This window comes from Hyalella azteca, unplaced genomic scaffold (genome assembly GCF_000764305.2).
Source record: "Hyalella azteca isolate HAZT.00-mixed unplaced genomic scaffold, Hazt_2.0.2 contig8790, whole genome shotgun sequence".
Taxonomy (NCBI): domain Eukaryota; kingdom Metazoa; phylum Arthropoda; class Malacostraca; order Amphipoda; family Hyalellidae; genus Hyalella; species Hyalella azteca.
In genome coordinates, this window is record NW_025938875.1 from 3887 (window position 1) to 29294 (window position 25408).

Here is a 25408-nt window from a genome sequence, read left to right on the forward strand (position 1 = left end):
GTTAGTAAGCCATGGCAATGTTTCAAATGCCAAAATTTTGGGCACAATGCTAGTGATTGCAGGGGTCCAGCCCATTGTGTTGCTTGTGGGGGCCCTCACAGTGTTAGGGACTGCTCTTCCTCTAGAACTCAAGCACCGAGATGTTGCAACTGTGGAGGTGCACACACAGCCAGCTATGGGGGATGTCCCCGTATGAAATTTGAAGCACTGGTGGAAACAACCTCTTCAGTTGACAAGATTTCATACAGAGATGCTGTAAAACGTGTCAAAGAACACACTACCACAAACCCAACCCATAGCAAAACTAATAGGGCATCACAGAGTTTCCAACCCCACTTGGATGTCACACCTCAGACTAACCAACACAGAAGTTGGGGCATACAAATGAGACCAGAGAATATTTCAGTTTCTACCCAAACAACCCACATAGACATTTGTCCTCCAGAAAATTCTATCTCCAAATTGATAGAACTCTTAACTAAACTTTTAAACTTCTGCCAAAACAGTGACAACTTGAATATCTCAGGTTGCCTTACTGGGATTGCAGAGGAAACCTTTGCTGCCCCTATGCAGACAACATTAACACAAAATGGAACAGTTCCAAAGACATCTAGCAGAACTATAAAAGACACAGCTAAAAATAAAATACCTCCCTCTCCTTTCAATGACAAAAATACCTGTGTGGTAACAGATCCTCAATTGCAGACACCAGTAATCAACCTCAGTAACTCTACAGACAGACTACCCACAATAGACAGAAATAGAGCACAAGTAATAAACAGACCACACAAAATCTGTAGAATTCATAGCCCGGGACCACTGAAGAACCCTGTCCCACTAACGCCTACAGTTATTGAGGTACCCATTGAACCCTCCCCAATCATTGGCCGAGGAAGAAAAAATGAAAAACATTCCATCAACACCCCAAAAGGAAGAGGAGCAACCCCAAACCTAAATGAAAAATATAGTAACAAAGAAGCAAGCACCCCAACAAGAAACTGCAGCCACAGGAAACCTTAACAAAATGCCTTCCAATAAAGAAATAAGAATAATGCAATGGAACTGTAGAAGCTTAAGAAATAAACTTAGTAACCTGAAACTCCACATATACAGCACAAAACCTCACCTCATCTGCTTATGTGAAACATGGTTATCAGCAGAATATGAACCTAATTTCATTAACTATACACCAATCTACAAGCATAGGGAAGGTGATACAGTGGGTGGTGGCTTGGCAATTCTTATAAGAAGCGATATATCATATTTAGACCTTACTCTGCAGCCTTTCATACCATCTTCTTTAGAGATACAGGGAGTAAAAATAATCCTGCAGAATAATCATCCAATCACAATCATTAACTTATACAACCCAAACAAAGCAATAACACTTCATGAATATGAACATTATCTAAATCAAGTAGAACCATCCTCCCTAATTGTAGGAGATTTTAATGCTCATAGCCCTCAGTGGGAACCAGGACACGCCTACAATGTTTCAGGCAAAAACTTACATGACTTTTTAGTACAATACCCTGATTTTGCCTTGATAACCCCACCTGCACTACCAACATATTATAATGTCTACCAAAATTCATTCTCTNAATTATGTAGTCTAGACAAGCAATTAACAATTATGTAGTCCAGACAAGCAATTAACATTTATGTAGTCTAGATAAGCACTTAACAATTATGTACTTGAGACAAACACCTAACAATTATGTAGTCTAGACAAGCAATTAACAATTATGTAGTCCAGACAAGCAATTAACATTTATGTAGTCTAGATAAGCACTTAACAATTATGTACTTGAGACAAACACCTAACAATTATGTAGTCTAGACAAGCAATTAACAATTATGTAGTCCAGACAAGCAATTAACATTTATGTAGTCTAGATAAGCACTTAACAATTATGTAGTCATGACAATTACTTAACAATTATGTAGTCACGGAAAGTACTCATATTGCAGACATGAAGCCGAGTTCTACGGAGTGTCTGGGCTGGTGAAGCGTCTGTCTCTATGCCAGGACCTGACAGCCTCCTCCTGTGGTGATGTGCTCTTCTGTGGCTACCTGCCTCCTCCTCCAAGTCAGTCTATCAATCTTGTTTTTATTAGATTTGAATTCATGAAACTTTTATTCTAGCTTCAACTTTCAAAATTATTTATTCTAGCTTCAACAATATCTAGTTTATCAATTAATCTACAATGTTTCCTGACTACATGAATGAGGGTTCACTGATCCCATTAACTTATCAGGCAAATTATAAAGTGATGTCACTAGGCTGGTCCTCAATGTACAAATGTGGGTGAAATAAAAAATCTTCAAATATACATATCATAAATGAGCCCTGCTGCAGAACTTATGTGTTCATTGCTCAAGAGCTTTAGCATTGAGGTTTCTGCTTTTTTTTGCAGCCTTTTGCAGCAAGCTTAAAATTCTCTTAATTATTAATAGAGTTTGCCTTGTGAGATATTAGTGTTAAGTTTCATACTTATTCTGTTTAAAGATTCAGTTTCCATTTCAGCTTAAGGTTCTTATCTATTCCAGTAATTTATTCAACATATTGATGATGGAGTTGTACATATGTGTATCTTGCGGTGTATTGCTAAAGGACGGAGTGTTACATTTGCATATTGCTCATATTATTGTGCCCCTTTTTAAATAGATTTTAATATATAAGCCATGAAGTTACTGTCATTGTGGAAATTTTTGCAGTTTTGGAAGAGACAGGATGAATTCAAAATCATTATGAAATTTACATGTATTTATTTATAAAAACACAAAAAGTATTCATATATAGCATTTTCTTGAATAGTTCTAGGCACTGTCATGCTGTGGAAGTTTGGCATATGAACAATCAATGTCAACATGTTCAATCTTTGAATTATTATCTTTTTAATTTCAACATTGCTTTGAGTGTCGGAAATCTTATGTCAGTGCTCCAGTGTTTATGAGACTTTTAGAACACCCAAACTTTTTGATGAAGCTATGATTATTTGTGCTAGTACGAATTCTCCTTTATTTAAGATCATTATTTCCAATTTCAGGAAACACTCAATAATCTACGAGCTTTGGTAGAGTGTCAATAATAGGCACATTGCAACAAGCCATGTGTCACAGCAGCACATTGCACTGCCAGACTGATGATGCTGTTCATGCTCTTTTCTTGCGTGTAAAAATACCTGCTAATATATACAAATGTAATTTAAAACTCACGCATATGTAGCAAAAATCAATTTTCATGCCTCGTGGGGAGAGGATACCAAAACAAAAATGAAAAGAGGTAGAATAGAATTGCGCAGATTGCAGCTCAGTTCTTACAATTGGCCAAGCTCTTTGAGTTATTTGACTGAAATTACCATATGATCAGATGTTCCCAAAATTTTGATGTCATTGTGAAAAATATATTTCATTGGTAAAATAAATAAAAGTAATATTTAACTGTATCTGTGAAGTTATCTGAGACTTACAGAGAATATTATGTGCAGATACAACGGTGGCAGAGTCCAGCCTTCGCTCTGCAGCAGGCCTTGCTGCATCACGCGCGTCCTCCATACGCAACACATCACAGGACTGCAGGCTTCCTCTGCAGGTCTTGTTCTGTCAGCTCTGTAGCCGTCATAAGTCTTGCTAAGCTGCTCTGCAGGTCTTGTTCTGTCAGCTCTGTAGCCTTCATAAGTCTTGCTAAGCTGCTCTGCAGGTCTTGTTCTGTCAGCTCTGTAGCCTTCATAAGACTTGTTCTTTAGGGGTAGTTGATCAATTCTCATGTTAGTGACGGGATGAGAGTTTTATTTAACGTAGTCATGTATAGCAATAATATACTATACAACCTATACTATTAGTATAGGTTGACAGAATTTGTTTCTCTAAGCAGGATTCAATGAAGACCAGAGAGTTTATTTTATTGACAATTTTCTTATTAGTTTTTTTTAATATATTGAACAATATTTCTCGTTTGCAATGGTAAGTCAAAAATCAAGGTTCAGATAGAAACTTTTATTACGTTAACGACGTTTTGAGTCTATCAATCATTCATTATCAAGTTACAAAACGTTGGGGCTGTGTTGTTGGGGTTTCCCTGGTAGATTCAATCATGACAAATTGGCCCAGTTTGTGTGTTCAGACTAACGGGGGTGGCACGGTGGGGGCAGCAGCTTAGGCTGCTGTTGCCCGCTGTGTCCTCGGAACATAGGGAAGGCTACCTATGACCCCATCGGGTTTAGAACAAACCGGGCTTGTGTAGTTACGGGTTAAAAGGCCCTTCATGTTATCAGAGCCTCTTCATGCATCTAAGGGCCGCCTCGGACCCGGGCTGTCAGTGGGAGCAGAAATGCTGCAATAAAATACCAATCCCCCGAGGGTTTATTTTCTGGCTTTTATTGTCCATTTTACAGCATTAACTCGTGAAAGATTATATGTTAAAGTTGTCAATCAATGTTTCCATGCACCTAATTGATTCTTTCATTATTTGAACCATTTTAGGTTGGAGGTGCAAGCGTGGACCCAGGAAACGGACGTTCTCCTAACACTGATGCCTGTGAGTCAGTTTATTGGATTGGTTCATAGGAGATAGTTAGTAATTTTTCTCGTGATAGTCAGCCACTTAATGCTCGTGTACGATATTATCTGTAGGAAAGTTCAATCCTGTTGACCAGAGACATTACCTACCTCACCAGGACGTAATTTATTGGAAGAGATGCGTGGTCAGTTGATGCGTGTTATACTGCAGCCTGTGACGCAGGTCGAAGGTCAGTTGATGCGTGTTATACTGCAGCCTGTGACGCAGGTCGAGTCAGGTGATGCGTGTTATACTGCAGCCTGTGACGCAGGTCGCAGGTCAGGTGATGCGTGTTATACTGCAGCCTGTGATGCAGGTCGCAGGTCAGTTGATACATGTTGTAGTAGGACTCTATTTATCGTGCTACCAGCCATGTTTTGGGCCTGAGGGTGGTTGTTGCGAGGGTGTCAAGAAAACAAGGAATTGGTGATGGTCTCCACCTCCCCTACCACCATCCCAAACCACCTTTTTATTAGACTTTTCCTTGTTTTTATTTAACAATTTATTGAACAACACAACAAGAAGAATCAGGTATTTACATTGAACAGAGAAGAAGAAGAATAAGCGCAAAACCGAGGCACGGGGGTGTATAACCTCGTATAATGGTATTTTCAAGTTTGCCTGCTTTACCCAGTCTGAAAAGCAAAAAAAGATTAACATGATAAACCTAAGGAGTGCACTAAATCCATAAAAAATATCCGTTACATTAACTTTGACATGATTAAGTTAGTGATGCATATCAAATAGTGAGCACTCTACTATGGTGTCAACACTGAAATTGATACATACTTTTGCTTCAATTTCGTACTTTAATTTCACATTATATTGCATCTCAGGAGAGGGGGGTTTGCAGGACCCCTAGTAGGAAAATCCTACTTCCTTGCAGTATCACTGAAATGGGCTTCCCACAACAATGTTTCACTGCAGGTCGCAGGTCTCACTCCCGCACACCATCTTGGGATCATCGTCAACACTCCCGCAACTCGTCCGCGGACCTCAACAAGATCTACAAGATCGACGTGGCAGTTCTCAACAGCCTCGGCACCAGCGGTATGAGCTGCAGATGAATTGTTCACCTGGGGAACAGTTGAATTCAGATCGATTCTTCGCCTGTAGAACAGTAGAGTTCAGATCGATTCTTCGCCTGTAGAACAGTTGAATTCAGATCAATTCTTCGCCTGTAGAACAGTAGAATTCAGATCGATTGTTCGCCCGTAGAACAGTAGAATTCAGATCGATTGTTCGCCCGTAGAACAGTAGAATTCAGATCGATTGTTCGCCCGTAGAACAGTAAAATTCAGATCGATTGTTCGCCCGTAGAACAGTAGAATTCAGAAGCCGGTAGAACGGTAGAATTTGGATCGATTGTTCGCCGGTAGAACGGTAGAATTCAGATCGATTGTTCGCCGGTAGAACAGTAGAATTTAGATCGATTGTTGGCCCGTAGAACAATAGAATTCAGATTGATTGTTCGCCGGTAAAAAAAATAGAATTCAGATCGATTGTTCGCCGGTAGAACAATAGAATTCAGATCGATTGTTTGCTGGAAGAGATTCTTTGTTGTTAGAAAATCGTAAGCTTTTTTCGTTTGTTTAATTTGTTTATCTTTCAATCAAGGCTACAAATTGTGCTGTTTATTCCATTCGTTTTCTATTTTTTGCAGTTGTTACGGTTATTATTTATTTTATTATATACGTAGAAAGGGAGATGACTTGTCTTCCGGCAGTATCTGGGGTGCGATGTGGTGTGGTATGGTATCCTGTGGTGTTGTGTGACGTGGTGTGGTATGGTGTCCTGTGGTGTTGTGTGACGTGGTGTGGTATGGTGTCCTGTGGTGTGGTGTGGTGTGATGTAACGGGTGTGGTGTGACGTGGTGTGGTATGGTGTCCTTTGGTGTGGTGTGACATGGTTTGGTATGACGTGGTGTGGTGTGACATGGTGTGGGATGACCTGATGTGGCGTGATGTGGTGTAATGTAGTGTGGTACGACGGGGTGTGACGTGGTGTAGTGTGGTGTGGTGTGATGAGGTTTGGCGTGGTATGGTGTCCTGTGGTGTGGTGTAACGTGTGACGTGTTACAGGCTCGTGCTGGGTAGACCCCCTGAGAGTGCGGATGGTGAAGGCTCATCACAATTGGATCCTCGTCGCCTACGCCCACTTCGTGACGTGCTACAGGTGAGTCTCACTGCTATCTCTACTTTTACTTCTACTTCTACTCGGCCTCGTCTACTGGTAGCTTTACAGTGTAGAGTCTGAGTGCAGTAATATTGTCCGGGGTTTCTCAAGCCTTATGGATTTAGTCATTACTTTTGTGATGAAAAATACTTTCAAATATTCATCACTTTTTCGATAAATGAAATTTTTGTATATTGAGTTCTCTGTACCGGTATATGAGATATTTGTGTTCAAATGTTGATTTTACATAGCTTGTAAATGCTGCTTGCATAACCTTGAAGTAGCGTAACTTCGTGCGTGAAGTTTGACTTTAGTACGTGAACGTGTGTTTTTAGCGCATTTTCTCATTTATGGAAAAAATGCACTATATATGTCCGTCTGTCTGTCTGTCCGTCCATGACTTCACGTTTTCGTCGACGATAAAATGCGCTCTCTGTCACTCACTGCAGTGAGTACTGAGTTATATTTTTTTCTCTTCTTTCTACTTATTGTTGCTCAATTAAAATATTTCTCTAAATTATCTTCTTCCCTCATGCGTCTTGAAGCGCCGTCAACCGCTGGTGAGTAATTCCCCTAAGGTGTCTCTCCCTCATCCTAAACTAATTTAAAACTCGCTCAAAACTATTCTCTTGTATCCCTGTTCTATGCTTCATAATTGGAGATTTATTGTGAATATTTACTGAGAATTTTTAGGGGGTTTACAAGTTGTATCGTTTCTATTCATTATTATTGTCTCTTGTATCCTAGTGCTATGCTTCATAATTAGAGATTCGTTGTGAATATTTACTGTGAATTGTTAGGGGGTTTACAATTTATATCGTTTCCATTTACCTCAACTGAATATATTCCTAATTGAGAAAAATAATTTTGTCCTAAACGAGGCAGCGGCAGGGAGAGCAGTTTTACCAAATAATTTTGTTTGCCTGATTATCTTATGAATTGATTATTATTTTTGTCGATAGATTGAGTGTTCAAGTAGTAGTATATTTTTACAGAGCTGGGAATTTATGAGCTTATGTACTGTACATGACTGGGACTTTTGTACATGACTGGGACTTGTGTACATGACTGGGACTTGTGTACAGGACTAGGACTTGTGTACTTGACTGGGACTTTTGTACATGACTGGGACTTGTGTACAGGACTGGGACTTGTGTACAGGACTGGGACTTCTGTACAGGACTGAGACTTGTGTACAGGACTGGGACTTCACTATCTAGAAGAACATGATGATGTGGTAGTATTATTTAATTTATTTTGTATTTAATGGTAAGTATTTATACTTGACCAGTATTTAATTCATTTTATCTCAAAAAATGTTATCGCTGGCAGGAACAAAGACAGCACGGGCTGGCAGCTCGCCTTCACGTCGCCCCCTCAGGAGGAGCTCATCGAGCGCGTCGCCATCAACGCTAAGATGGCCGCCGCTGCCGGGGCCCAGGCTGAACCTAACGCCTCTGCCACCCACAACAAGATGCTGGCCATCTCTTTTGGGGCCAACATCACGCTGTGGAGCGTTGGGGATGACGGGTCACGGGTGGATGTGGGTTAGTGAGGGCCTACATCACGCTGTGGAGCGTTGGGGATGATGGGTCACGGGTGGATGTGGGTTAGTGAGGGCCTACACGCTGTGGAGCGTTGGGGATGATGGGTCACGCGTGGATGTGGGTTAGTGAGGGCCAACATCACGCTGTGGAGCGTTGGGGATGATGGGTCACGTATGGATAGAATTCTTGCAGGGTTTGCGTATCCTCCTGTCATGGTTCCAGTACTTTAAAAGAAAAAAAAAAACAGATTACATTTGAGTTAAATGCCTGGTTTGACTTCTCATAAACTCGTTTTTTTTATGATTATAATGATCTCATCACTTGTATTATAAGGTTTATCCTTGCTTTAGATGTGCATGCAGATTATGTTCATTACTCTGGCAATAATGATTAATTTCATTGAAAATTGCTATTCTATTATCTTACCTCTTGGGCGTCGCTATGGAGTACGATGTTGTTAACATCAATGAAGTAAGCATTTGTGTTTATTTAAATTGTTCGTGCAGGAACCTTCCACTTTTGTTCAATAACATTGTTTGTGCAGGAACCTTCCACTTTTGTTCAATAACATTGTTCGTGCAGGAACCGTTCACTTTTGTTCAATAACATTGTTCGTGCAGGAACCGTTCACTTTTGTTCAATAACATTGTTCGTGCAGGAACCTTTCACTTTTGTTCAATAACATTGTTCGTGCAGGAACCTTTCACTTGGGCACGGCAGTAGAGTACAATTTCAACACCAATAAAGTAAGCATTTGTGTTTATTTAAATTATTCGTGCAGGAACCTTCCACTTGGGCGTGGCAGTGGAGTATCTGTTCTTCATCGGGTACCAGCTGGTGGGGCTGTCAAGCGTTGGCAAGATTGGCGTGTGGCACGCGATGACGCGTAACTGGCAGACGCAGGACGTCTTGCCCATCGCTTCCTTCGACACTGCTGGCTCCTTCCTGCTGCTCGGCTGCACCAACGGCTCCATATATTATATTGGTGCGGTATTTGCACTCTCGTATAACAATTAAATTGCGTAGAAAATAATTAGAAACCTCATATGAACTCCATGTGGGATAATAATCTTTGAATTATTTGTCCGAATGCAAAAAATCGTTTTTCATAACTCCAAATTAGTTACGTCTGACTTGACATTCGCTATGTCCTGGTTAAATTGTCAATAGACACTTAAAATTAGCCAGGTAGGAAAGAATGGACAGGGAAGTACCTAACTCGGTGTTCGTTATCTCCTTTCTCTTCTTGTAAAACTGCGGGAGAAAATTCCGCACGTCAGTACGAATGAAAATACAAATTTGGGGATTTGACTGACTATAAATCTACACTGTTATTCAACAAACAAAAAACTATTAAATACTTTATGGCTCAAACAAATGTGCTGGTGACTGCAAAATACGAATGCCTAAGAATTTATATGAATGGTGCGCACTAGTCTTTAAATTCGAAAATTATCAGGCGGGAAAACTTGAGCCTATTTCACTCTGTCAAAGGAAAGTAAAAATGAATCTACTTAACATTGGAGATCTGACAATTAACTTCAACAATATATGAATAAGAAATATATGTATAACAAATCGGCCTCAGGATTAGTGCAGCAGAGCTCTACTTCTTCTACCAACAGCAAATAAAGAAAAGAACGGTAGACTTTTATGATGAAGTAATTTGCGCCTGAAAAACTCATGAACGGCAGACCGCTGCGATCCTGAATACAGCTATGCGCCGTAAATGTAACTCGCGTGTCGACACTTTTTAGCCAATTTTCCTTTCCCGAGTTTTTAATGCCACTTGGGTAAATTGTTCAGATACATTTAATATCCTGTCTCCTTTGTATTATATTTACATCGACACACTTATGTAGTGTGTCACGCATGTACCAGTACCACGCATACCGTCACGCCCCTAGCTGAAGATCTCACCTCCGGCGCGAAATAGATAGCTATCTGAAGCGCTAGTAAATCTTATACTACTACTACTACTACTCACGCCCCTACCATACTTCTGCTGTCATACCATCCCCCAACCAAAACTCATTCTCATCAACTCCTGGTGGGGAAGTTATTCACCTTCAGTGATGGTACGTTAGGATTTTTCGTTTAAAATGGTAATGTTGTTTCGGTTGCAGACATGCAAAAGTTCCCGCTGCGCATGAAGGACAACGACCTGCTGGTGACAGAGCTCTACCACGACCCTTCTAATGACGTCATCACAGCCATCTCCGTCTACCTCACGCCTAAGACCAGTCAGTTGTGCTTCCCTTGTTGATGGGAGTAATCAGAGAACGTTCTATCAAAACTCGCTTAAGTATATATGTAGCGGCCTAAGTACATGTAGCGGACGATTTCTCGTCTATGATTGGCGTGTTTAATTTGATAAGCTGTCAGTGATTGGCTGATTCAGTTAACAACTCGTAAGTATTTCATTTATATTACGCTGATTGCCGTGTCTCAACGCTTCGTCTACTAAAGACAATTCTCTTTACCAGGATCCTGAAGTTGAATGTCTTTGACGACGGTTAATGTGTTTGTAGACAAAAGGTTATACATATTTACACGACCGTATTCTCTTGTATCGCAAATTTTCTACTGCTGTACAATTCTGCTGATGCTATTATACAGTCACTCTGTAGAGCACAAAATAGCAAGGTAGCCAACAGCGAATCTCTTAATAATCTCTCTTATTAAAAGTATTTCAATTCGTTCAAGAATCTAAATCAAAAATGTTGATCAAATTTGTTTTTATTTGTACAGACGTGTGCGGGAACTGGATTGAAATCGCGTACGGCACGAGCTCAGGCACGGTGCGCGTGATCGTGCAGCACCCGGAGACCGTAGGGCACGGCCCTCAGCTCTTCCAGACCTTCACGGTGCACCGCCACCCCGTCACTAAAGTACGTACGGGGTCTGGCTTTGGTTCGGTCTGAGTGGTATAGTAAAGTTGATCCTACTCATGCACTAATAGTCATTGTCTGGTTTGGCGTCCAGTCAGTTCAACTCTACTTGAGTGGAGTGTGTGGTATGACACTAGTCACTGTATAAATAAGTGCACCTTAATGCCTTTGTATCATTACCTCATACGTGTTATTACGGAGCAATTACCACTCTGTGTAATTGAATTGTATTTTAACACCAATTACTGTATAAACTTTACCTTACCTACTCTTTTTTGTTGCATTGTTTGTTATAAGACTACTAACTTTACGATATACCCACAGGTGCGCCTGAGCGAGAAGCTGCTCATGACACTAATCACTGTATAAATTAGTGCACCTTAATGCCTTTGTATCATTACCTTATATGTGTTATTACGTAGCAATTACCACTCTGTGTAAGTGAATTGTAATATTGCACCAATTACTGTATAAATAAGTGCCCCGTAACTACCCTGTTTTGTTGCATTTTTTGTTATAAGACTACTAACTGTACAATGTACCTACAGGTGCGTCTGAGCGAGAAGCTGCTCATCAGCGTGTGCAGCGAATATAACCACGTACGTACGTGGTCTGTGATGCGCTTCAGAGGCATGATCAGCACCCAGCCTGGCTCCACGCCCCTCTCCTCCTACAAGATCCTCACTCTCGAGGAGGCAGATCATCCTGCGCTCTGTCTGCCCCATGCTAACCAGATTGGTATGGCAGCTCTCATTCGTTGCCATGTACAGAAAGCCCTTGAGAATATTGAAATTTGTTCGTGAAAATACGCGATTGAATTGTTTGATATTGCATTTGTTACATAGACCTCTACTTGAAAATTATTAGGGGTTAACGTGTTAGTTCTGCTAATGTTTCCTGTTTAAATAAGATATATTTCTGTATAAAGTCGTGCCTTTTATGATATGTTTAAGGCTTTATTGTATATGCTATGCAACTTTTATTGTGTTTGCAGGTCCCTACGGAGAGCAGGACGACGAGCAAGTCTTCATACAGAAGGTGGTGCCGGAGACCGACCAGCTCATCGTCAGGCTCGCCAGCAAGGGGAAGAGGTTGGTTTTCTGGGTCTGAAAACCCTAGCAATCCTAAAGTTGGACAAAAATGTCCGGCAAAGTTTCACAGGATTAGGCTGATGCCAAGCAATTAAATTATAAAAAAATAGTTCACATATTTTTTTACCGTACGTTTGGTTTTCTAACCACAACCCGCAATGGTTGCGATTACAGCTGTGGCCAAGGTACTGTCTTTGGAAATGTCATGTTGATGAAGATTGTACCATTAGTTTTGTAGGTATTTTTTCGCGTCATTTAATAAGTTAATTCCCCTCAGGGGGGACTTCTGACGCGTGTCTGTGCTCGTCAGAAGTCCTAAGGGATTTCGCGTTCCTAGGGGGATTGTTCCTGAGCGCCCCACCGCTGAGCTCGCGGTGTCTGACCGTTGGTCTCAGTTGTGGGGTTAAGTTATTATGTAGGTAGGATTCCTTACATTTCCCTTCTGTCTCTCTCGTGCGGGCGGCCGACGTCCCGTGTAAGCGACCTCTTGTTCGAGTGTCTTCGTTTCTGTTGCTTTTCACCTGTCCCTCCTTGTCACTTCGTCTCTTTGAGATGCTAACGCTGCTTCTTTCGAGCCAGCTTCAGCGGGCTGGACATCTGAGACCTTCCGCCCCTTGTGGGTGATGAATAATTGAGACCTTCCACCTCTATGGTGATGTTCATCTTGACTTTCGGTGCGAGATAGCTAAATAGCTGAAGCGCTAGTAAACATTTGGCCACTAAACTAACTAACTAATAAGTTAATTGAGGGTTCATTCTTTGAAATTGATTCCCCTGACCACTCCTTTCATATTTCCTTGTGGTGTACGCTTCGCTTAAACCATTAAAGCTTCTGCTTCACCCTTCAGCGGTTATGCCACTGTTGCACGCGGTACAGAAGATCTAATGTAATAGAAGATTACGTTTTGTAATGCACATGTAGCATTGTCCCCGATGTTGCAGGGTGTGCCTGGTGAACATGTAACATTGTAACATTAACATTTTAACATGTCACATTATCCCCGATGTTGCAGGGTGAACCTGGTGAACATGTAACATTAACATTTTAACATGTCACATTATCCCCGATGTTGCAGGGTGTGCCTGGTGAAGAGCGTGGACGGGTCCAGCATCAGCAGCTTCTGCGTGCACGAGTGCGATGGCCGTATCGGCAGCACGCGCCCTCGCCGCTACCTCTTCACGGGACACACGTCGGGCGCCATTCAAATGTGGGACCTCACCACCGCCCTCGACATCATCAGCAAACCTCAGCGTTGGTTTTTTCCTCTATTCCTACTTTATATTATTTTATAAACAAAAATGGGTATAGTCAAGTTGTAAAAATAATTTGCCGACTATTTCATGAAATGGTGAAGTTTCCACACGGTCACGGGAGAATATAATCGAGACTTTAAAAGAATCTTTTTTGGCGCGAAATCTTATCTTTATATGTTATTTACATCGTACAGCCTGCATTTTTCTTGGTAATGTGATATTGTTTGATGGGCAGTGAACGAAGATGGCAGTCCTGATGCTGGCGAGCTACTGCGCTTGCTGGAGACCTGCGAGTTGAGCTACTCTCACGGCACCACCCCTTGCGTCTCGCCCTCCCCTCAGCCTCCTCCTCCTTCAGGTCTTCATTACTTATTCTCAGTCTCATAAATGGCTTTATTTCGAACGATCTGATGTATGCCTGCTTGCTTGAGTTGTACAATGTATTTGTTTTGGCGGCGGTAAATGTTCGTTATCTACCACCTATTTGGCCTTAGGGCTATATTAATTTTGCTGAAGATGTACATCAGCGAGCACGGCCATTACGTTGAGAAGCATATACAGAAGAGCCTTCTAGGCATATTTTTCCAACCTGCCTTGGTTCAACGAACAGTGCGAGAGGACGCTCTCATTTAATTCAGTATGGTACTAGTTTATTCGTTTTACTCGGCGTCTTGATGATTATATTGGGTATAGTCATGCGAGTTTATACATTTTATTATACTTCCTCATGAGCATAATAGTTTGAAATTATGTTCAGATGAAATAATTAATTAACATTAAATTGAGACACTGTTACTGTTTATTTAGTATTCAGACTATTGCAATACAATTAACGTAATTTTCAACAGTACTTCTCATATTGACAGGCTTTCCTGGAGCTGTAAATCACCAGCAGCTACTGCCCAGTCCATCTCTGCATCACAGCTCATCGTTCACTTCACAGCAGCCTCTACCTCACCACACAGTACAGCATCAGTCGCATTCATCATCATCATCTCTCCACCCATCACACAGTCATTGCCATTGTTGCAGCTCACAACACAGCACTCCGGCCTCACAACATAACTTACAAGCACCCTCATACTTGCGGCACTTCAATAGCCACTGTATGGCTGCCTTTACCAGCAGTGGTCAACCTGTAAATACTGTCTCTGTACCGCACAACGTTCACACTCCAAATAGCTCTTTAGTGAACACCTCTCGTTCAGCCAGCCTCGCAGAGCTCGCTTGCCAGACTAGCGAGTCTTTTCCTCTGGCCGACAGTGCTGCAGCTCTTAATTATAATGCGTGTCATAGCGCGGGTGCCTTGAGACTACACAGCACAGTGTCATCTTTATCCCTTACGAGTGACCCACAACGTCCTACGAAGACAAGTCCAAAGTCTTCGGAACAGCAGGAGGCTGTCAACAACTGCTGTCAGGCTGAAGGCTGTGCCTTTAGTACACATGTATTTCCGCACGGTGAGTTCGGCCATTATTTTAATTATAATTATTGTAAGTTGTGTGATGTGAGGCAAGATAAACAATTTAAGTTACAGGACAATATAAGTTCAAATTTTGCCCTACAGCTGATAAAAATAACACGCATAAGTCACAATTTCGTGACGTATGCATCGAAATCGTTTTGCTCTCTCCTATTGATTAAACTGGACAATGAGTCGTCATTGCTTTCAGAAATTTGGTAATTTCAGTATTTCCCAGGTTTGGTGCCTATTTGTGCCTCAATAGTGAATTAGAATTATCAGCTACAAAACATACATTTTTTCGAATTGAATTCGCTTTTGGTATCAGATTCTGAGTTAAGCAATAAATAACGCTGAATTATTTTGTGTGTGCAGTAGCACCAGCGACGCAGAGAGGCAGCTGTGTTGGTGTACGAGGCGCCACGCCACTCCTGAAGGCGGCCAACGTTGCCTTCTTGACTCACCATCAGAACGTGAAGACAGAGGCCGCCCAGACGTCCACACGAGACGGATCTTAGTTGCATAAACTTCCCTTGTGAACCATGCTTCGTGAACGCCATATGTGTGCAATACGATCTCTATTTCATTAACTTAGATATTTTTATTAATAGTCTTGGCTATACGAACGTGTATGAGCAACATTATGAGCTTGCATTTGTAACGTGATTTCTTTCGTGTTAACATGGTGTGAATGTTGAGGAAAGTTTTTGTAGAAATGAAAATGCATTCCAAATGGGAATTTTTTTTTCTCCTGCAGAGAAGTTGAAGCGTAGAAATGTTTTGTTACTTGTGAAATATGTGCAATAATTCGGGAAGCGTGCATTTTTACAGCATATAATACGGAGATTATTTTAAGGTTGGCCCAGTGATCGAAATCGCACGGTAATTTTACAGTAATCGTCGAGTGCGGAATCATTTATTTTAATTATTAGTTTTGTAGCGCGTGTTGTAATTAGCAGTGTCCGTGTCACAAGATATCAACCATTGCGGCCGCACACGCTTTCATGTATGAGCTGGGGCGACGTCAGGCATTCGCAATTAATAGAATGCTTCCATTAATTCATTCCATTAATTGCTAGTCGCAATTAATAGAACGCTACTTAGAACTGCCAACGAGCGGATCTGAGGCCGTGCCGTCACAAGAGTTCATAACTCCGTCCGCCAATCACAGGCGGCTTTATCACGTTATTCAGACCAATCAGAGACGAGTTTTCAGCCGCTACGTTTACTTTAATTAATAAGCAAGATTTAATATTTCAAATTTTAAACTTTAGCAAGATTTAATACATTAAACTTTAATTTAAGCAAGATTTAATAGTACGGCCACAAATAAATCGTTTACAGTTCACGAAAAAATTGGAAACTGTCAATTTAAATAACGATGCTTACTTAAATATTGCAAAAGGAATAATCGTAACGTATGATGGGGGCGATTGTATTGCAATAAAAGAACTCATTCGTAACGTATATACTGTACATTATCTTACAAATTCTCGCTACTAATCTTAGCAATTTCCTCAAAGCTCATTTCTCGACCACCTATGACCAGCAAATAAAGGATGAATTCCCTGCAGTAACGACGCTCTTCAACCTATCAACTCACCAAGCCAGGGACTGAAAGAGACCCAGGCGCGGACTTAAGACGATAAATGTCGACCAATTGAAAATATACAAGTCTCACCCGTGTAATTTTTTTTCGATGACATACAATTAATTTTTGAAAAAAGATTTTGTTATAACTAGAATACGTGGCTGTTTCCCAAGAAACACAGTTGAAGTCAAAAAGCTGAAAAATAAAATTAAACCAATATTCAATTAAAAAATAATCAACAGAGTTACCGTAACGAACACAAAAAAGATTCTCACATTTCTCAAAGTTAATCGCAATGCAAGCAAATGCTTCCACCCGACATCATAGTGTACACATCTACTACATCCAAGTGGTGATTCTTCATTCACAAAAAATGTTATCCTTCACTCACGCTCATCATTAAAACTATCATAATCCTGCTTATCTCAATAAATAACGACCATACCATGCTAAAACCTGTATGATGCGAATTCTTTAATATTCACATTTATTTTGCTATTCATTATAAACGGTATTCAATATTTCTAAAAATTCATCGGTTGTTCAATAATGTTCATCTTTTGAAGGCATGCAAACAGTTGTGTCCAAATGCAGCCAGCGCCAGTTGCTGCTTCATGAAACGTTGTACTAGAATTCCACCTCGTGGAGCAAAAAGTTCAAAACCGCGACATAATTCGGTTACTTTTCAGTTGTGTTGATTAATAGATACTTGGAAGGCAACGAAAATAACGTTTAAATGGAGACGACTTCACAGAGCTGCATTGTGGGCTGCAAGCTAATTGACTTGAGACGATCATAATGGGGTTTATTATGATTAACGAATTAGAGTTCATTCTTTACGTTCGTTTTAATCCTAAGCAGTCGACAAGCCTTGATACTCCTGAAAGGATTTGACGGCATTTTTAGATGAGCGCATTTAAAATAGAATTTCACTCGAGATTAATATTGTTTTAATAGTGACAGAGATCAATGACAATTAATTTGATGGAGAAATATTCGTAAATAAGATCGATGGATATTTTTTAATGGCAATTCTGTCCGATCCAATGTTTTTGTAGTGACCAGCACAACAGACAAAACAAAACATCCACAACAAAAGGAGTCGGTGAGTTTAGTCCTTTCATGGTAAAAGTTTTGACATTAGGAAGGAGTTGTACTATTTCAGTACATTTCAACAAGGAGTTGTACTATTCCAACACATACATACACCAAAGTAAATGCAATGACTAGCTGCATAAGATTTAGATTCTGGGACTAATCTTAGTTTGTGCTTCCTTCACGGCCTTGTTGATAGCAGAGTCGCTGTCAGCCTCAACAGAACTGCTCTCCCTGAGAGCCTTCGTGTGGTTGGCCTGATTGTAAAGTAAATAATATAACATTAAAATAAAGCTATTTGCAAAAGCATTATTTGAACAATCATGTAAATCGCCTTGAAACAATTGAAGGTTATTGGTTCATAAACATATTCAAATTTTCATAATAAAAATGTTGAGAGACATTAGTGAAACAATTGAAGGTCATTGGTTAATAGACATATTAAAATTTTCCTAATAAAAATGTTGAGAGACATTAGTGAAACAATTGAAGGGCATTGGTTAATAGACATATTAAAATTTTCCTAATAAAAATGTTGAGAGACATTAGTGAAACAATTGAAGGTCGTTGGTGCATAGACATATTACAATTTTCCTAATAAAAATGTTGAGAGACATTAGAAAAACAACTGAAGGTCGTTGGTGCATAGACATATTAAAATTTTCCTAATAAAAATGTTGAAAGACAGTAGTGAGACCCATTAAATGCAAGTGCTTGAATATACCACAATAGGAGGGATGAAGCCAAGGGTTAGTAAGTACTAATCACCATGATGGTAGGTGTGCTGTAGACGAGTCTGGTGAGCTCCCTTATTTTAGCGTCAAGTTCGGCATTTTCAAATGCCAGATCAGTGATGCGCTGCTCCAGCTGGTTGACAAATTCCGTTTCTTTTCGTTCCCTAATCTCTTCTTTGCCTTGTTGTCTGTTGTACTCCCATAGCAGGATTGATGATGCCACCGCAATGATGACAAATTCACCTAAAATATACAATACATCAGCAGAATCTAGGGCAGGAATATAAAATATGACTTATACCGCAATAAATATCAAATCTCAAACCTTGGATTGATACAGTAATCCAAGTAAAAGTAATCAAATTAGATTGCATGAAAAAGGTCAATGACAGACCTTTTTTGAACAGAATTAGGTTTCAATTACAGCAATAAATTAAGTCACACAGATACCCATTTAACCAAGAGTTCAATTACTGTGGTCTGTTACCACAACAACTTGGGTATTACATATTCTCATGGTTCCAAATTTCTCACCAACATTGCATAAAATTGAAATTTGTTACCACCTAGCAAAAAATCTAGACTCAATAAAAGCAACCTAATTAAAAATCTGGACTTAAAAAATCTATACTCAATAAAAGCAACCCAGTTAAAACTCTGGACTCAATAAAAGCAGCCTAATTAAAAATCTGGACTCAGTAGAAGCAAACAAGAGAAGAAAATATGACCGAAATAGAAGCAACCTATATCAGGCATTTATAATTATAGTTTAAAATTCATGTCTTAGCATGTGAAATAATTCAGATCATTTGGACCAGGACTTCCAGTAAACCACTGTATGCTACCAGAACAATCTGTAAATTAAATGTAAACATTTAACTCTGACATTTCAATTGTTGCACTTGTGCCATTAGTTGTAGCTACACATTTTAAAAAGTACTTCAAGCAGTTTTTACATTCAATTTCCCATAACTAAACAAACGTTTGTAACCAATTTTTTCAATACTTTTCCAATCAAATGTGTGGAACTTCATACAATTTTCTTTCAAAAATCATTTCAAGACATCTATATAGAATATTCAGAGTCCCTTAGAAATTAATTGCTCAAATTAAATATTCATGCATTTATTTAATTATCAACAAAAAATTTAAATATACACTTAATTTGTCTCATCATTGGTTCACTTTAAAGTGGCAGACAAGATCTTCCACATCTGTTTTTTTAGCTAACTTGCCTAATCTCATACTCAAAACATTATATTAAGGACTTGAATAATTAAAAAAAATTAAAAAAACTATAACTGCTCCAGACATCAAATTCCTAAATAAAAATAATTTCTATGCAAAGCTCAGTTACAGCATCTACAAAAAAAAGGATTGAACATAGAATAAATCTGTAGATTTTTCTTACCTAATAAATTGGCTCCAAGTTCTATAGCAGCTTGCTCAGTAAGCTTGGGAATAGGTACACTGTCTTCAGTGCGAATGATGTTGCTTAGGTACATCTTCATGCGCACATCACACCAGTTGTAAACTGAACAAGAAAATTTAGTTAAAGCATGCATTTGAAAAAAATGGAAAAAATAGAACTCACTGCAGTGAGTGACAGAGAGTGCATTTCCTCATCGAGAGAGCATTTTTTCCATAAATGAGGAAATGCGCTAAAAAGCAGTGCTGATTATCAAGTTTTTCCAGAGTATATTATTTCTTCACAAAAATATAGAGAACAAACTATTGTAAGAGATAACACATTTTAGACACTAACAAATTTTAATGCTTTTCGTGGCATATTTTAATCAAGATGAAAATTTTTTAATGAACTTGGATGTTCACAATTTTTCATTTAGATGGATCTTTGGTCCAAATTTTGCCAGATGAGTTCTTTAATGGATCAAATATAAAAGTTGCCATAATTGGAAGGAGATTTTAATGTCTCCAGCAATATTTTTATATGCACATATAGGCGTTTCTCTGCAACCCTTGTGTAGTTTTTGCTTAATTTCTTATCACTTATTTTTAGTAAGTAGAGACTACATTTTGGATCATTTTATGTTTATATTAACAAAATGTTTATAAATCACAGTAACAAACTCATAAATTGCAGAAAAGAAAAAAAACTTCATGGCAGTGGAAATAAGCATGTCCTTAATATATACACTAAGCATGTTCTTTAAGCCCAGATGGCAATCAATAGGTACTTACATTGAGCTGGAGGCACACATATATAATTCCTGAAGAATGCATTGTTCACTGCTCTTTTCTTCACAAAACTAGCTAAAGGTTTGCTAACTTGCTTTACAAGCAATGCTCCCAATTTGACTACAGGGAATGCAGCCACCATTTTCTGTTGAGTTCTGATAAAGATGCTACAAATACAAAATTTCTGCTGAGCAGCACTGTAGAACAGTCATGATCTATCATGACTAAGTTGGATTAGATAGTTAAAATTATAATCATTGCAATATCACATCTTAATGACAGGTTGAGGTTGGGTAATTCTTACACATTTGAAATTTTGATGGGAATATAATCCTGGATTGTCAAAGAGCAGAAGTTTTCCAAGAGCAGCCATTTTTTATGAAGAAACTATTACTGTACATATATATCAAAACATAGTAATTATTAAAATGTATTCATTATCATTATTATTCCATTCACTTTCAAATTCCACTCTTTTATATAAATTTAAGAATGAAAGACTTACCTATGTTATATGCAATCAAAACAAAAATAACCAATGACTAGAAACAATGTAAAAAAGATAAAAAAATATATTTTAAATATTTAAGGGAAGGAAATAACAGGACCTAGATTATATAATTTAACTGCAATTGCATAAACATTGCAACAAATCGAAAACTTTTACCTAGTTGAGGGCTTGAGGCTTGCAGTATTACTACAAAATTATGGAACAGCTTCAACTAAATTATGTTGTTAGGGGCCACATGCTGGTATATAAACTATTTAGTAATTGTTATAAGTGTCTTGTATTAATCCTCTCTTTCTATTGTCCCAGTGTGTGATTACTTGAGCGACAGCCAGATAAATTCAGATTAGTGTAAAATCACATTCATTGACAGTCTGACTTGTTGAGTGAAGTGCAATACTGATCTGCTCCTATTTCGTGCTGATTAACCTGCTATAAACAAACCTGCTTCCTGGTCATTTACTGCCATGCTGACTCATCACTGACCTGATATGAATATCATGGCTCTTAAATAGGTGAGTAAGAGGAATACTCTCCCCATGCATCTCAGTCCTAAATTTTAATTATTGAATGTTATCAGTAAATGTTTGTACATATAATCAATCATCCCTTAAAGTTGTTTTACAGTTTTGCATTAGGTAGATCAATTTGTTCATATGTGTTCCTAGTGTACTAATGTGTTTCAACTTCCAAGTGTTATTGTTGGATAGGTTTTATGTGTTCTTGTTCCTGCACTTTTGCAGAGCGGCCAATGTGGGGCATAACCTGGGCCAATTTGGAGCGCATTCCGGCAAGTTCTGAGCTAGTTTGATGCCAGTTCTGGACAAGTGACAGGCAAGCTTTGGGCTCACTGAGCCACATTGCAGTCGAGTCTTGGCTGCTCTTCAGCTACTCGAGCTGACACTAGAGGCCACCGTGAATGCCTCTTTAAGTCCTGTCCAGCAACTCATGTCAGATCTGCCCTAACATGCCAGTTGAGTCTACCCCACTGCTACTTACAAGTAAGACCACCGCCGTCTTGTTTCTTTGGTGCGGACGCCACTTGATGGACCAGGCCTGACCCAGGGCCCATTTTGAGCCCTTGATTCCTTGGTTTCACTATTCTTGATTTGATTTATGCTACAGATCATTATTCTGGCCCAGTTTAGTTTATTTACCATGTATCATTGTTTGTTCTTTGCTGTTCAAACCAGTTTGGGCTGCTGGCTGTGTATTTTCTCATGCTAGGTTCACCACATCACTCATAGCCCTGGGCTGTCTCATTACTAACCAACTAATTTTTCACCTTCATGTACCACTGATTATATTTAATACATGTTTGCTTGGTTCTTCCTCCGTTTGTTTCCCTGAGTTTGTTTTGCTTGGCTTCACGTGCTGGTACTATACCGGCCGGACCGTTGACCTTTAGAGGGGCTGACCCCCAACAATGTGGTAAATACAACTGTAGAATGCAGGGTAGGGAGCTGGAATTTGTTTAGATAGTTTATTCTGAGCAGGGAATGTAAGTGCACCAAGTTTAGACCATTGCAAGGGGCTGTCAGACAGGTTTAGACCACCGGAGAAATGGTTTGAGGCAAACAGCTTGAGACTGCAACCGAGAGGCAGACCGCCAAAAGTAACTCCCTTGATAGAATTCCACTATGTGTACAACAGTACAAGTGAGTACTGAGTACAAGATACAACATACAAGTGATACAACTGTACAATTTAGTACAACATACAATACAAGTGCTGTGCAGTGGTGAGTGGCCAGTGTGCACTATAATTGGCTATTGCACTAGTACTAGTGAGCAGCTGCACCTGCAGGCTGCAGCCAAACCATACAAGGTTAAAAGTTTAAAAACTCTACTTTCAACTTTTCAAAGTTCTTATCCAAATCCATTTTTGAGATTTGTTAATTGATTTTAAGAGTGGTGACCAGGATTAGAATTTTCTTACCCATTTCTGAAATTTTACGGATCCAGGTGATGAATTTTTAATACATTAGGAAACTTGCAGCCTGATTGTGTGCTTTTGTTAACAATTAGGTAGGAGGTGATTCATCTGGCGGGAATCTCGCAGTTCTGGAAATGGCAGGAAACCAGGGTGCATCACCAATAGGTATATGGATTTATAGCTCAAAGCGTTGCCGGCCATTTTCAAGATCCATTGCCAGGTAATTTTTAATAAGAAAGTGCTGCAAACAACTTTGATAGTATATCCCTTGCTATCCATGCACCGCAATACTTGCACACAAAGTAACTGATTTCTGGACAAGCTTCACTGCATCCTGATCCTTCTGGCATACTGGAAACCTTACTGTGTGCGCTTCCAGTCTTTCAGATTTCCAGTAATTTCAAAATTCTTCCTCAAATGACATATGCAATAATTTCAATCCAAATGTGTCGGCAAGATCTTCAGAAGGCATAAACTTTGCTGCAGATGCATCGCCAAATATCTTTTGATATTCACCCACTTTCTGCACAGTGGGCAGCCCGGAGCGCCAAGAGATGGTGCTGCGCTCATATCAACAAAGCTATTGTGAACCCTATGTTCTAGCAACCGTTACTTAGTTCTAGAATTATTATTGTTCTTGTTATTCACTGCATCCGCCGCTTGCGGTCTTTCTGATTTTCAATTATTTTCTAAATAGTTGGCTGAAGACTGGTGAATATCCATGCAATAATTTCAATCCAAATGTGTTTAGCAAGAACTTTTGAAGGTGTAAATTTTGCTGCTGATGCATTGCCAAAGATCTTGCTATACCTCACACACTTTCTGCTCAGTGGGCGGGAAAGCTCCAGTCATAACATAACATAACATAACATAATGATGTTGGCGCTGAAATGTAGGCCTGATGTGGCCTGTCGCCGATTCTTTTCCTTTTCGTGCCTTGTTCATAGAGATCTAAACTCGTATCATTTGATCGGATCTTTTCATGACTGGCGATAGTTTGAAGTAGCTACTAGACTTCCACCGGGTTCGATAAGGAGCTAGGCATTTCAAATCTGAAAGATAATCCTATCCCTCACAACAGATTCCATCAGCTTACAAACAACACTTGTCAGACTGACAGGGCGATAGTTGCCGGGGCTGCTTTTGTCACCTTTTTTGAACAATGGTGTTACTTGAGCTTCTTTCCATGGCCCTAAAGGGAGATCTTTTCCACACTTGGTGGTGACTTGTCTGGTTTTATAATCCCAGAAGGATTACTAGAAAATAATTAGAAACAAGAACCAATACCACTGGGGCAGGGACCACAACTATAAGCTAAAAAATGCATTGCAAGTTGCAACTGCCACAATGGTGCAACACAATTTTAAACTGCAACATTTCTCCTAGTTTCAAATCAACAACATATGGAACAGCCTCTCTAATTACATTGTTGCATAGTGGCAAAGCAAAGAGTTTTTTTACACTATCCTTCATGTTCAATTTGAGTACTTCAAGTAGACAAGTAAGGTATCAAGTATCATGGATCCCAGCAGATAGCATTATCATACATAAGAAATTGGTTTAAATATTGAGTAAATGAGGAAATATAAAATGAACTGATTCTATAAAATCTCTGGTTTGCCCCTATGCATTGTTGAGGCTCCAAGTACAAATGCTTTCAAGTTTCAAGAACAGATTAGATAAAGCTATGGAGCAATATATGTTCAGACTTGATTTGCCTAGGTAGCAGTAGCACCATATCAAACCTGATGGAAGTCTAGTGACTCTAGCCTCTACTTTCTAGCAACCTAGATATTTGAGTATTTTAAACTATCAACAGTTTGGAAAAAATCCAGTCAACTGAGTCAAGGGACCTGTTTTTAGATCTCCTGTGGACAAGTCACCAAAATTACATGAAAAAGCAACAGGCCACATGCCCACATGACACATCAGACCTAGGTATTCTTCAGCTTAGTTCAGCACAGCACCAACATTACTATGCTATGCTATAAAGCAGTGGTTCATAGTCATTTAGTCATACTGGTTCCCAAAGTGGGCAATATTGCCCCTCTAGGGGTGGTGGAAAGATTTTGGGGGTGGTAGGGGTGCAATATGGGGGGCAGTAGTCCGAAGTCAATGTCAGAAGTTCAAAAGTTTGTTTGACGATTTGCACACAACACGTGCAGCACACAACACGTGCAGCACATGACTCCCAGTCCCAGCAATGGTTTTTTCACCCAAATTTGTTTTTTGTAACCTCTCCTGGGCTTACGCCTTGGACAAATTAATGGCCAGACTCGGAGCCAGCCTCACGGCCAATTTCCAAATCCAATGATCTAGGAATATCTCTCAAACTGATGAACTTAACTTGATGAAACTTGGTAC

At 39.6% G+C, this 25408-nt stretch overlaps 2 protein-coding genes across 2 annotated transcripts; one reads left to right on the plus strand and one right to left on the minus strand.

Moving 5' to 3' along the window:
• Positions 1 to 1972: 1972 nt before the first annotated feature.
• Positions 1973 to 15716, plus strand: LOC108668814 (SH3KBP1-binding protein 1; the record flags this gene model as incomplete). The annotated part of the gene is given in 15 exon segments (XM_018156066.1): positions 1973 to 2090; positions 3493 to 3596; positions 4487 to 4541; positions 5490 to 5612; positions 6644 to 6737; positions 8070 to 8284; positions 9066 to 9269; positions 10411 to 10527; positions 11036 to 11175; positions 11724 to 11913; positions 12170 to 12266; positions 13343 to 13518; positions 13756 to 13878; positions 14387 to 14980; positions 15358 to 15716. Coding segments are annotated over 15 exon segments (2493 nt in total), but the record flags the coding sequence as incomplete, so codon positions are not given.
• Positions 15717 to 16403: 687 nt separating this feature from the next.
• On the minus strand, positions 16404 to 21030 carry LOC108668815 (optic atrophy 3 protein homolog). Its single transcript, XM_018156067.2, has 4 exons — positions 20605 to 21030; positions 19814 to 19936; positions 18437 to 18645; positions 16404 to 17925 (listed from the first exon to the last, which is right to left on the minus strand). The coding sequence occupies exons 1-4, from the start codon at positions 20741 to 20743 to the stop codon at positions 17815 to 17817; spliced, it is 582 nt and encodes a 193-aa protein (XP_018011556.1). The 5' UTR covers positions 20744 to 21030; the 3' UTR covers positions 16404 to 17814.
• Positions 21031 to 25408: the final 4378 nt, after the last annotated feature.